Source organism: Grus americana, chromosome 6 (genome assembly GCF_028858705.1).
Source record: "Grus americana isolate bGruAme1 chromosome 6, bGruAme1.mat, whole genome shotgun sequence".
Taxonomy (NCBI): Eukaryota; Metazoa; Chordata; class Aves; order Gruiformes; family Gruidae; genus Grus; species Grus americana.
The window spans coordinates 21,953,462-21,965,698 of NC_072857.1; the positions used below are offsets into that span (position 1 = coordinate 21,953,462).

The 12,237-nt window shown below is 40.6% G+C and overlaps 2 protein-coding genes across 9 annotated transcripts in view; one reads left to right on the top strand and one right to left on the bottom strand.

Moving 5' to 3' along the window:
* The window catches only part of G6PC2 (glucose-6-phosphatase catalytic subunit 2), a 38,542-nt gene extending 27,717 nt beyond the window's left edge, over positions 1-10,825 (top strand). Inside the window, exons 7-8 of one of the 3 annotated variants that reach the window (XM_054830841.1) lie at positions 5,128-5,264; positions 10,395-10,825. In XM_054830841.1, coding sequence (XP_054686816.1) covers positions 5,128-5,238 — 111 coding nt within the window. In that variant the 3' untranslated portion in view covers positions 5,239-5,264; positions 10,395-10,825. Of the gene's footprint in view, positions 1-5,127; positions 5,265-10,394 lie in introns of those variants that run through there. The other 2 variants (XM_054830843.1, XM_054830842.1) reach the window with 2 other exon arrangements.
* Positions 1-12,237, bottom strand: part of ABCB11 (ATP binding cassette subfamily B member 11) — a 72,851-nt gene that overhangs the window by 11,025 nt on the left and 49,589 nt on the right. For 4 of the 6 annotated variants that reach the window (XM_054830831.1, XM_054830830.1, XM_054830828.1 and 1 more), the window contains 7 exons: positions 10,862-11,032; positions 10,284-10,485; positions 9,509-9,587; positions 8,424-8,556; positions 6,756-6,914; positions 2,092-2,196; positions 1,833-1,994 (listed from right to left, as the gene is read on the bottom strand). In XM_054830831.1, the coding sequence (XP_054686806.1) occupies positions 1,833-1,994; positions 2,092-2,196; positions 6,756-6,914; positions 8,424-8,556; positions 9,509-9,587; positions 10,284-10,485; positions 10,862-11,032 (1,011 nt within the window). Of the gene's footprint in view, positions 1-1,832; positions 1,995-2,091; positions 2,197-6,755; positions 6,915-8,423; positions 8,557-9,295; positions 9,389-9,508; positions 9,588-10,283; positions 10,486-10,861; positions 11,033-12,237 lie in introns of those variants that run through there. The other 2 variants (XM_054830833.1, XM_054830834.1) reach the window with 2 other exon arrangements.

Consider the following 12,237-nt stretch of genomic DNA (forward strand, 5'->3'; position numbering starts at 1 on the left):
GCTGCTCAAGCAGATCTGGTTTTTGCCCGCAGAGCTGTGGATTGAATGGCTGTGCCCCACTGCTCTGCACGTGCTTAGAACAAAGATGTCCCTTAGGAGGCTATTAAATGGTTCAGTCAGTGTTTTATAAGTTTGTTTATTTCAATTAAAATATGCCCTGTAGGTGCCTGTAAGGGCTGAAGAGGTTTGCAGCTGGTTTCTCTGATTATCTAGAAATTGCTGCTGACAAGAGTTTTCAGAACCTCTTCTCTCATTTGTCTTTTAAATTCTTAAAACCTCCATTAATAGTTTTTAAAAACTAAGCCACCATTTCAGGCAAGCTGAAACAGGACAATTTTTGTCACAAAGAAATCTGTATGTTTCCTTCTTCTTTTCTAGAAAATTGCTTGCATTGGAGCCAAGTAAATTGGCATCTGACTCTCTTCTACCAAAGCATCAATTCAGATAAGTAACATTTATAGCTCAGCATGATTTAACCCTCACCCACTAAGGAACATAACGTGTCGAGTTAGTGGTTCAATTTCCCAAATAAAAAGTCACACTGACACTGGCTGCATGGAGCACCAGCCAGTACTGTCAACTGTTTTTTCAAGCGGACTGTCAGTTTAAAGCAAAACTGTCAAAACAAGCACAGTATCATGCTGAAAACATGATTAGTGATGAATGTCACTAAAATACTAGTCTGATGTGTGTTTGAAATAAACACTTAAGCATTGTGGCAAAAAGCTAATTCATCTGCAGAAAAAAAGAAATTAAAACTTTTGCACTGAATGCTCCTTCCCGTTCCATTGATGGTTGGTATTTTATTGACTTTTGTGCTTTTGTTGTGGTAATACTGGCAGGAATAATGGGCAGTAAAATTGTGACCCTATTTGTGCTTCTAGGTAAATACAGTGATAATAGTTCCATGTTGACAGTCTGTGATAAGTAGAAATAGCTTAATTGACTGACCAAGGACTGATCTACACTGACCTCACTGGTTGCATGCTAGCTAATTTCTGTAACACAGGCAAGTGTAGGGTCCTGCACCTAGGGAGGAATAACTCCAAGCACCAGTACTGGTTAGGGGTTGACCTGCTGGGAAGCAGCTCCACGGATAAGGACCCGGGAGTCCTGGTGGACAACAACTTATCCATGAACCAGCAATGTGCCCTTGTGGCCAAGGCGGCCAATGGTATCCTGGGGCACATTAAGAAGAGTGTGGCCAGCAGGTCGAGGAGGGTTATCCTCCCCATCTACTCTGCCCTGGTGAGGTCATATCTGGAACACTGTGTCCTGTTCTGGGCTGCCCAGTTCAAGAAAGACAAAAAACTATTGGAGAGAGTCCAGTGGAGGGCTACAAAGATGATTAGGGGACTGGAACATCTCTCTCATGAGGAAAGGCTGAGAGAGCTGAGTCTGTTTAGCCTGGAGAAGACTGAGAGGGGATCTCATCAATGCTTATAAATATCTAAAGGGTGGGTGCCAAGAGGATGGGGCCAGACTATTTTCAGTGGTGCCCAGCAACAGGACAAGGGGCAACAGGCACAAACTAGAACACAGGAAGTTCCATCTGAATATGAGGAAAAACTTATTCGTCTTAAGGGTGACAGAGCACGGGAACAGGCTGCCCAGAGAGGTTGTGGAGTCTCCTCTGGAGATATTCAAAACCCACCTGGATGTGATCCTGTGCAACCTGCTCTAGGTGATCCTGCTGTAGCAGGGGGGTTGGACTAGGTGGCCTTCAGAGCTCCCTTCGAGCCCCTACCAATCTGTGATCCTGTGACAATGTGCCAAAATAGGCCTTCAATCAGTGCTTATAGTAAGATGATTCTTAAGCTACCAGGTCTTACCCCTTGGACCTGTGAGGCATCTGTTGCAAGTCTTGTAGTCAAAGCACCAGGGCTGTTCTTCCGGTCATCAAACCAACCAATGTCTTGCCCTAGCATAGCCTGGAAACCAATTTTCCTTAATCGTCTTGTAAGCAGCTCACCAGACTTGGCAAAGGTGTATCCCTGGGGTGCATAAGAATAAATACAAATATTGTACAGAATGAGATACTAAAGAGTAAGGGATTAAAAACAAAATTTACCCATATTGGACTGCTATTACCTGTAGAAACTGTGTGAAAAATGAAAGAATTCCAACAAAGACAAAGAGCAGGCACACACCATTAATCTGGATTCTTCGTACTTCTTCATCAAGAATGGAGAAGGTCTTTAAAAAAAAATAAATGGGTGGCATCATATTAGAAGTGTCAGTTTTGCTGTGTGTAAAGTTTATTCGTGACTCCCTACTGCCAAGTGCAGAAGCCCACCCTAGAATCAAAGCCATAACACAGAGCTCTCCCTCACCCTTGCAAAGGCCTGATTCCTTCTTTTCCTAAGGTGGGCCTGCGTACAACATAATGCTTTTTACTCCTATTAAACAACAAGTTTACTATACTCGGTGTCTGCACATACTGCTATTACTTGTAGCCCATCCCTAGTTATAATTAATCAGTCATCTCCCCACTCTAAACAAGATCCAGTGTGATAACCAGAGTATAGCAATGAAATAAATAGCATAGCAACAAAGCAACAGTACAGCAGCTCCCTTACCTCCTCTCTAATCTATGCCAATTGCAACTTTATTGTGCCATACAAAATGAAGTCTGTGTAAATAATTATACCCTAGCATGACTCTCCTTGTAGAATAGTAACAGATGCTATAATTGCTATAGGTAGGCTTCAAGCAGGCTTTAAAGTAGAGCCCCTCCACCCCATTCTGCTCCATTCTCCATGGTATTTTCCTTTTATCTCCTGTTCTTAATATCTGATCTTTTTAAACACCTGCAGCATTACTGCTGAAGTAGTGGTCCAGATCTTAGTAGCCATCCTTTAGCAATTCCTTTCAGTCAGAGCAGTTAATACGTAGGTCAGTTAACCTACCTGAAGCTGTTAAACTACTGCTGCTCCTTGCAGGTATAAGCTGCAGCTCATGTTTGTACTTCTCCACTAGCCTTAAATTAATTCTAATCGGATTTCACAGGTAAAAATTACTATAAATTGACTAATCTCTCAATCTATTATATATAAGGTGTAATTAAAAATAACTTGTGCATTGGACTTTTACTTATATCAAAACCAGCTTAAATTCTTCTAGGTAAGTATTTAACAGTAGAAAGAGAAGAAGTAATTTTCATTACAGCTGCAAAATATAAAAATTCCACAAAAATAAACTGAAGTACTAGTCTTAAAAGGTCAACCCAAGTTATTTACAGTTCAAAGTGAGCTATGCATCCAAGTAACAGGGAGGAATTAGAGCACGAATTTGAGAAAAAGAAATAGCTGTTCTCCGGTGGGAATTAAAATACTTCAAGTATTTTAACTTTGTACATCAGTACCTTGGCAACAAAATAAATCCCGCAAAATCCAAAATGATAATAGCAAAATGACATTCAGTCATGCCCTGCCAGGTGCCCAAGAAGCTGGGAGAGCACAGCCAGGACAGCTGACCCAGACTGGCCAAAGGGATATTTCCTACCACATGACGTCATGCTCCATATATAAATGGGGAAGCTAGCCAGGAGGCAGATTCACTGCTTGGAAATAGACTGGGCTTCGGGTTGTTTTTTTTTTTCCTTCCACATGTGGTGAGCAATTGCATTTGTGCATCACTTGTTTTTATTATTATTACTACTACTACTACTGTTGTTATTACTATTATTATTATAATCTTCCTTTGTTATCCTATTAAACTGTCTTTATCTCAACCCATGAGGTTTTTTTTCCACTCTCCTCCTCATCCCCCTGCGGGGGGGCGGGGTGAGCGAGTGGCTGTGTGGTGCTTAGTTGCCACCTGGGGCTAAATCACGACAGCTTGTTATAAACAAACTTTTGTTTATTATTTCTGTCTGGCTAGATGGTAGGCAAGAGTAAGTAGGGGTTTTCACATCAAGCAAGTCAAAGGCAACAGTTCCTGATTTCAGGGAGGGTGGATCCATATCCATGTTTATGAAAGGTGCTCATGAAAAGGGAGAGTGCTGTGAGCCTTTGCTTTAGTATTCTGCCCACATCACCCACATTAAAAGTGGTTCCCCTGCTTTCTCTTATGCAAGAAATAGGTTGTGAACGGCCTTTCCCATTCCTGTGGCCAAGCTCTCCATCGCTCCTAGATAAAGGCTGAGAGAACTGTAATGTCTGCAAGACACCTTGAGGGGTTGTGGTGAAGCCATTTATTGGTCAGTCTGGGACTCCTACTGCAAGCTCTAAATTCAAGGAAGCATCCCAGCTCAAGAAAAGCAATGGGCTGAAGTACAAGCTTACATTCTCCCTAAGCTGAGAGCAATAGCACTTTATAGTCCCTACAGAAGGAAACATGGATAACGTCCATTTGGGAAGAGATCTCTCTATTGCATACAGAGGATTTATTTTTTTTCCCTTGCAAATCTGCCCTGTAAAATTGAACTATCCCATTCTGCAGCTATCCTAACATGCTCAGCTATGGTTTTGACCTATGTTCTTGATTTAAAAAAATAATACTGATTACACTAACATGTAGTGTGGACAACAGCATCAGGTCTATAAAAGGAAAGAGTTGTTGCTGAGGTGTCCATGTTCAGATTATACAAGTTTCAACGGTTTTAGCATGGACTATCTTTTATCTGGGGCCATGGGCTACATGCCCAATGGCAGTTGGAGCACATCTTCCAGCTGAGTTTCACTGGAAAAGATCCATTTGCCATACTCTGAGACAGTTGCACAGTGGGAACCAAAGCATAGTAAGAAAAAAACACTGAGAAATTTGTTCCAAAGGTACACTTCTGATCTGAACTGATCAGAAGACATATCCAGTATTATCCAGTTCTTCATTCACTTTTGGGCATTAATTTCTGAGAACCTTCAAGTCAGACTTTGCTAAATTTATCCCTTCATTTCATAGCTGTGGGTATTTTTCCCCTCACTTCTCCAACATATTGGTCCCAGAGTACAAGCCCACGTGTCTGTCACAACATCATTGCAGATATTCAGACAGCTTGGAAAGCAGATGCATATTCCATCTGCCTGACTGCCTTGGCACTAGGCAGAAATGTTTTAAATTTATGAATAATGAAACACAGATGTTGGACTTTGCTCATGTTCGTTATGGCTTGTTTTTCTCTTGCAGTCTCTCGTCTTTGATGGACAAAAACTTTCAAGAGAAGGCATTTGCATGATGGCAATGATGGCATTTAGCATCTTGCAGGATGACATCAGCCCCAGACGTCCCAGTGTCTAGAAAACCTCTCTCAAAAGGAATCAAAGGTTAGATTCATTGCAGAATGCACATAGCAGTGTCTCACCTGCTGTCTACTGAAAGCCACAGTCCTTGGCATGAGGTCTAGACACTCAAAAAAGTGTTTGGAGGTGGCAAACCTGTGGCCAAGCACATTGGCCAGGAGCCACTAAAGTGGATCAACAGGGACTGGAACATCTTTTGCTCTACCCCTCCCTGGAACTTAGCTAGCAAACATCAAGCTGCAAGTAAATGTGATTCAAAGTCCTGAGTAACTTCCCAGAGAGAAACAATCCTCCCCCCCCCCGCAAAAAAAAAAAAATCAGCAAAAGGTCAATCTTTCCTTTGATAGATTGCTGGCACTGCTATTAGGAGCATTTTCTCAACCCTTTTCTAATCAGTAGCTCAGATGCTGGGACAATCATTCACTCTTTCCTGCCTGAAATGTTTCAGACCTCCAGTTTCTAGAAGAGTGTCTGCCTTTTAGGTCATACATTCTTTGCATGCATATGTACCTACCATGATCTAAACAAGTAAGTGGGAATCACAACATAACTTTTATCCTATTTCAGGTGGGTATCCAAACCACAAAACAATAGTGTCATTCCCATTTTCTTCCCAGTGAATGTGTCATTAGCCAGAAGAAACAGCATCATCAAAGGGGTTTTCTCTATCCTAATTCTTGAAAATTTAGGACACTTTCCTAGTTAGGACACTTTCCTAGTTAGAGCTGCGCTGAACTTCTTCAGGCAGCCCTCCAGTCCCCCACTAACTTGGCAAATGTTTCCACAAAGAGCTGTTTTACAAACAGTTTTATGGCAAGTTTTTGAAGGAAAAACCAGTCATGGTTAAACTCTTGAAAAGTTTCAAGCAAGGGTATGGATTTTGGTGGTAATGTATCCTTTAGTAATTACCGAGGTTTAAAGCATATTCCTATTTCCTGCTTGTCTTCCAAACTCGTTGATGCAGGTCTAATTTTTCTTGGCAGCTATGAACCCTGTTACAATTATCTACCTCTCCCTGGTCATTCTGCAAGGAGCAGGCAGCAAAGAGCTGCCTGAAATACATGAACAAAAAAGTGAAGTATTTTTTGGATCTGATCGAAAGCTTTCTCAAAGGCTTGGCCAAGTCTGTAGAATAAAATTCTGCAGGGAAGGACCTCTGTGTGTCCCCCTCTCCACTGTACCTGCACATGAGGTAGGTACATCTTGTCTCATCTAAAATAAGCTGTATGCAAGTATAAAAACCCACTCCCAACAGTTCCTGGAAAGTGAACAAGAGAGATAGCAAAGAACACGTGAAAAATGCTAATGAGCCTACCCCTTCAAAGAGCTCAGATGATAGTGTGATGACAGTAATATAAATATCTCTACTGAATAATTGTTTATAGGCGAGAAGGCTAACCCCATTTACTTGATGAGATCTAAAGATTTGCCCAAAGCAAGTCCAGTGCTGCATCATACATTCACTTCTCTCTGCTTCAGAGCTAAAATATACTTTAAAACATTGACATAACATACCCCAAGAATTTGACTGAATAACAAAGCGTAGAGTGGATTGACTGCTCCATTCACAGCTGCTGCCAGAGATCCAAGCACCATGTATGGCCATTCAGAGGCATTGTATTTCAAAATTCTGGTAAATGGTACAGGCTTGACATCTTCCTCCACAACAGATTCCTAAAAAAACAGGTTCGATTTATGAAGCAAATATATTCCCCTAGTGATGTTCTCCCTTTGACAGTGAGATAAAATAGTTAGCATAATCTATTAAATGGCCATCTAGTGCTCAAACAGCTGCTCTAGCTTTGTACAGGAAGGAGTGGTGACGGGTGTTGGCTGCTCTCTGGAGCTCTTTTATAAGGCTAGGGAGTCACAAGAGGGTTACGTAAATTACTGCCTTTACTGTCCGTGGAGAAAAAGAGAGACATTCATGCCTCGTGCAGCTTTGATTCCAAATTAAGAGGTTAATTACAACCAGCTTAAGATTTTCTGCCACTGAAACTCAGGCTGTTCCCTTTTTGCTGCCTCCAGATGAGGTGTGATGCAACATCCAGTGCTGAAACTTAAACTTCTTCCTCACAGGCAGCTTTTTGTGTCACTCATGGAATCTTAAATATTATTTTAAAGTATTGTGGGTGAACACACTGATCAGACTCTGCATCAAATTAACAGGTATGCTATATAATTAAAACAAGGGAGATCTCAAAGTGATAGCGGAGTTTGGCTTTATATATGCTAATTATGCCTCCCTTCTGTGAAACATCCTCAGACTATATACTGAATTTCCATAATTATTCCCAGTAAGAGCAGAATATTCACCATCAAATTATAACTGCAGTTTGATTTGTGCAGAATTTTTGTAACACTCAGCCCTACTCATCTCCCTCAGTTCATATGGCTGGAAATGCCCAGACAAAACAGACACTGTGAACACCTATCTGCTGCAAATGTGCAAGGATGAATGGGTGGAAGCATCTTGTATTTTCTCTTCCTTCTGAGCTAGTACAGCACTAAAGCCCTGTATTTATCCACAGAATAGGCTGAACAATAGCATGAACAGTGACTTCTAACTGCTGCTCTCTGCACTGAACAACCGTAGCCATGCAAATTGGTGCAGGGAGCTTCATAGGCACTTTGGAAACCCACTGTTTTGCATAATTCTAAGGCATGCTGTCTTCACTTTCTGTGCTAGTTGATTGCACAAGGACACTGTCAGTTAAAGGATTATGGGTTAGGTTGCAGTGAGGGTCTCTCTTTACTTAAGTCTCCAGATGATTTTGAGATGAAAGTGAATTCACTCGATTGAGCAAGAAGCAGTGTCATTTGTATCAGTGAGTGGCTATTACATTTCACAGACTGAGCATTTTGGTTTTTGTCAGTTAATTCAGCTTTTATGAATATGTCATTTTCAACTTAATCTACAACATATTCAATTTACCAAGAGGTCATGCTCTGCTAGAAATTTTGTATGGACCAATAAGCATAACAGCCATCAAAATGCAGCCTAGGGTTTACAAAGAGGATAAGAACCGAAGCTGTGGTTTTGTTTAAGTAGAGAAAAGGATCAATCCAAGAAGACATATCTGCCAACAACTCCTGTAACAGAGGCACATATCTACAGGTTATCACTACCAAGTAATATAACCTGTTCAGTTGAAAATTTAATAGCAAACTATTGGACCTGACCTGTTTTGCTTGGCCATCATCTTCTCCATAAGGCATAACACACATAGACTCTGCATGATCTCTTGCAATAGATAACGGAGGGTCAGGGACCACATTAGAGAGCTGAGATCTGGAGCGCTGCCGAAGTGAAGCTCTGTAAAGAGGACAGAAATGGTCTGTTCTTTACAGCTCAGTAATACAATACTTGTTTGCAAAGCAGGTGCAGTTGTCATATCAACTAAATCAGGATTCACTAAAGCAAATCATAGGAATCCCATGGACTTTTTCTTTCTTTTTCTATGTTCTCTCAACTTCTTGAGAGGAAAATATCCCACACCAGGGACAAATACTTTTCAAAATCATATTCCACCCCCACCACTCAGACATTATCTTATATGTATCCTGCACTGTGTGTTTGTTAAGCAAAATTGTGGTGTATCCTATTATATTTGCACAAGCCGTTAAGACACCAAGTCAATTCACTTTTATCACTATCAAGTAATTCAGTCCAGCAAAACAGGTTGCTGAAACAATCCACCTCTATCCCTGACAAAACATAACCCTATAACGTAGGAGACATGTATTCACTTGCATACATCTGACATGGGCTTGCCTGAAAGAAACAAGTGTCTAGCTACAAGACAGTCTGGCTTGTAAAATGCTTTAGCTTTCATCCAGTAGAAGCCATAATAAAAATGTCCCTGTACATTGCATTGATTTCTCAAGTAATTGCACAGCAAGTCATTTTTCAAGTGACTGGACTGAAAGTGCATTAGGTAATACAAATATATGCCTGTATGGTAGTAATATGAAAAAAGGAACATTAGCAGAGCAGACCAGAATTGGAGAGAAGGTAGTACGGATAGAAAGGGGAGTAAAATTAAGAATCTTACTATTTATCCACAGGTCTTCAATCAGTAATGTACTACCCAAGCTATTTCTTTCCAAGTGAAATCTGTCTTAGTAAAACGCTTGCAGCCCTTCCACCATCTTTTATGCAACGTAGAGGGAAGTGATTCGCTAGCATTATTGGGATTTTTGAATAGTGGGACAAAGTATAGAGATCTGGAAACATACCAAAATTTACAATCATTTTTAAGACTCACCGCAAACTGGCCCGATAGCTTCCTCTGCTAAATGACTGGACTTTCTCAAGATTTGGCTCAATCACGCTATTTTCTGCTGCTGTAAAATATAGAACATGGAGCTCTTCAGTTTGTGTTAAAAATGAATACAACCCAAGTCTCCAAGTCATAACTGGAATACTTTGTAGAAGGCAACGAATGTAATACAACCTTGCTACTCAACCTACATGTACCACAAGTTTTATATTTGTATTTGACATGATGAAGTTAACTAAATATTAACCCAAGGACCATCTCACTTGGGACGTGACTGCTAAAGGCTGTTTCCCTATCTTAGCACTGTAATTGCTCTCTTTTAAGATAATCATATCCAAGGTATGCTGCTTCACAAAAATACATCAGATCATTCTATTAGACCTCCATTTCCAGAAGCTTTGATTCAAATCTGCTTCTAGTAAAACAAATAGCGTGGTTTCAGCATATTCCGTAATATGCTTGCATTTCAAATGCAGCAGAACTGGACTGTCAGCACTAAAAGGAACTATAAAATGATGGGTATTGCAGGTTGGGATTAATGTTTCAGGGTAGATCTATATTAGGAGGGTCATTTAGTACATATGCAGTAAAACCACTTTGGCTGGGACTATTAATGTATTACTTCTATGAATGCTAAAATTCAGCCATAAAGGTGGAAGGAAAAAAAAGAAGCAACTAGCCCTCATTAAAAAAAAAAAATTAAAAAATCAGGGTTCTGTGGATTTTTATGTTATTTTATAAAAGAAAACAAAACACTTACTTTCCATTGCTTCTCTGTTAAGTGTTGTGTCTCCTTTGCTTTGCAAGGTCACCAACATGAAATAAACCCCTTTCCTCTTCAAGAGTTCCTCATGAGTTCCTCTCTCCACAGCCCTTCCATGTTCAAACCCAACAATGACATCGGCAGCTTTGATGGCTGACAGGCGGTGAGCTATGGAGATTGCTGTGCGGCCAAGACGAGCCTGACAAGGAACAACAGCAGCCCCATTCAGAGGACAGCAAACAGAAATGCTTGGAACCAGTGCTATGTAATCTAAAGTTTGGTCAAGTCAATAGGAGTCTGTCTAGTGGTTTCAGCTGATTTTGACTTGAACCCCATCCATAGCCCATAGATGAGCATCTGTTTCTGAGCAAAGGGAGCTATAGATTTCTGTTAATGTCCCCATGTAAGAAAAAATCATTTTCTGCCAATAATACTAAGGTTATACTTGTGCATATGAAAGAGCTATTAAGAAAAGCTTCTTACTGCTTTGTTGCAATTCAGCATCACCCTCTGCAGAGTGCATTAAAAATATTTTCTGCCCTTTTAAGTCTGATTTATGCTATGCCATAGCAAACCTTATGAAGTGCTTCTTGGACAGTAGCTTCACTTTCATTATCAAGTGCTGATGTAGCCATATCCAGTAGCAGGATTTTTGGGTTTCGCACAAGAGCTCGAGCAATAGCTATCCTCTGTTTTTGACCTCCACTCATCTGGCTTCCACCCTCTCCAACATGAGTGTCAAATTGCTGTGTGAAGGGAAAAAATGAAAATTAAACACATGACAAAAGGGTCTGTGAAGACACTGGTAAAATGTCTCTCAGATTAAGTTCAAAGATTTAAAAAATTATTGTCGTTGAAAGACAAAAACATTGTTAGTGCACCACATTCAAAGGAGAGCTGATGAAATACTTTCCTACATAATGAACAACATCATTTTGCCTGATATGGGATTCCAACCCCAAGCCAAACATATGTACTGATGAAAAGGTGAAATGTTCTGGTTTGGCTCAAATACTATATCAGCAAAAACAAATGGAGAGAAAACACCAGCCCACTCTCCATCAGATGACTCACCAGCAAACTTTCCACAGAGCTGGACTTGTCTGCTGATGGCCTGTGACTCATGAACACTATGTCTGTGATTCATGGACATCACACTCCGGTAGCATCGGGTTCAGGTAGAGAATTAAACAAACACAAAACACCTAGCATCTCAAGAGCCAGGATAATTATATTCACCTAGAGCCAAATCTTGTTTATTCCTCCATTTCCAGGAAATACAGAGGGGCCTTTACACAGTCTTTCTATGAATAGTTTCCTGGAAGCCTGGAAATGCATAGATGGCGGATAAAAAGTACATACTGACATTAGCTAATGGTACTTGAATCCTGTCAAACAGGTTCACTGTTGCAACATGTCCCTTTGAGAAGCTACTTGGCAAAGTAACATTCTAGAAAAGTAAACAGCCCAGTACTATCAAATATGGGCTTTATAAGGAGGATACCATAGGACTGATCAAAGCCCTGTCATCATAAGGGAAGGACCTGGGAAAGAGGGAACCTCCAGCTAACTTAGAGAGCTCATACAAGGAGATGAGGTTGTGAGGATCAGTACAAACTGCTCAAAAGCATATGCTGGCTTGTGAGAGTCTGGGGTCTAAATTGCTTTTGGCCTGAGCACAAACAGATGTCCATACCATGAAAAATACGTATTGTTAAAATCGTGGTGTGATTATTACCATGATATTTAATTTTGTGCATATGACTCCTGAGGAACTAATTCTTCTTGGTTTGTGGGTGTTTTGTGTTTTTTTTTTTAAACTTGGTGGCATACACATAGTAAGACCTAACTAACTCTAGTCAAAGGAAAGGTTGCTGCCTACTATCTATATTAAACTTCTGCCCAAATGGCTGCAGGGGGGGAGGGACAAAAGGATTCTCTATTTTCCTAT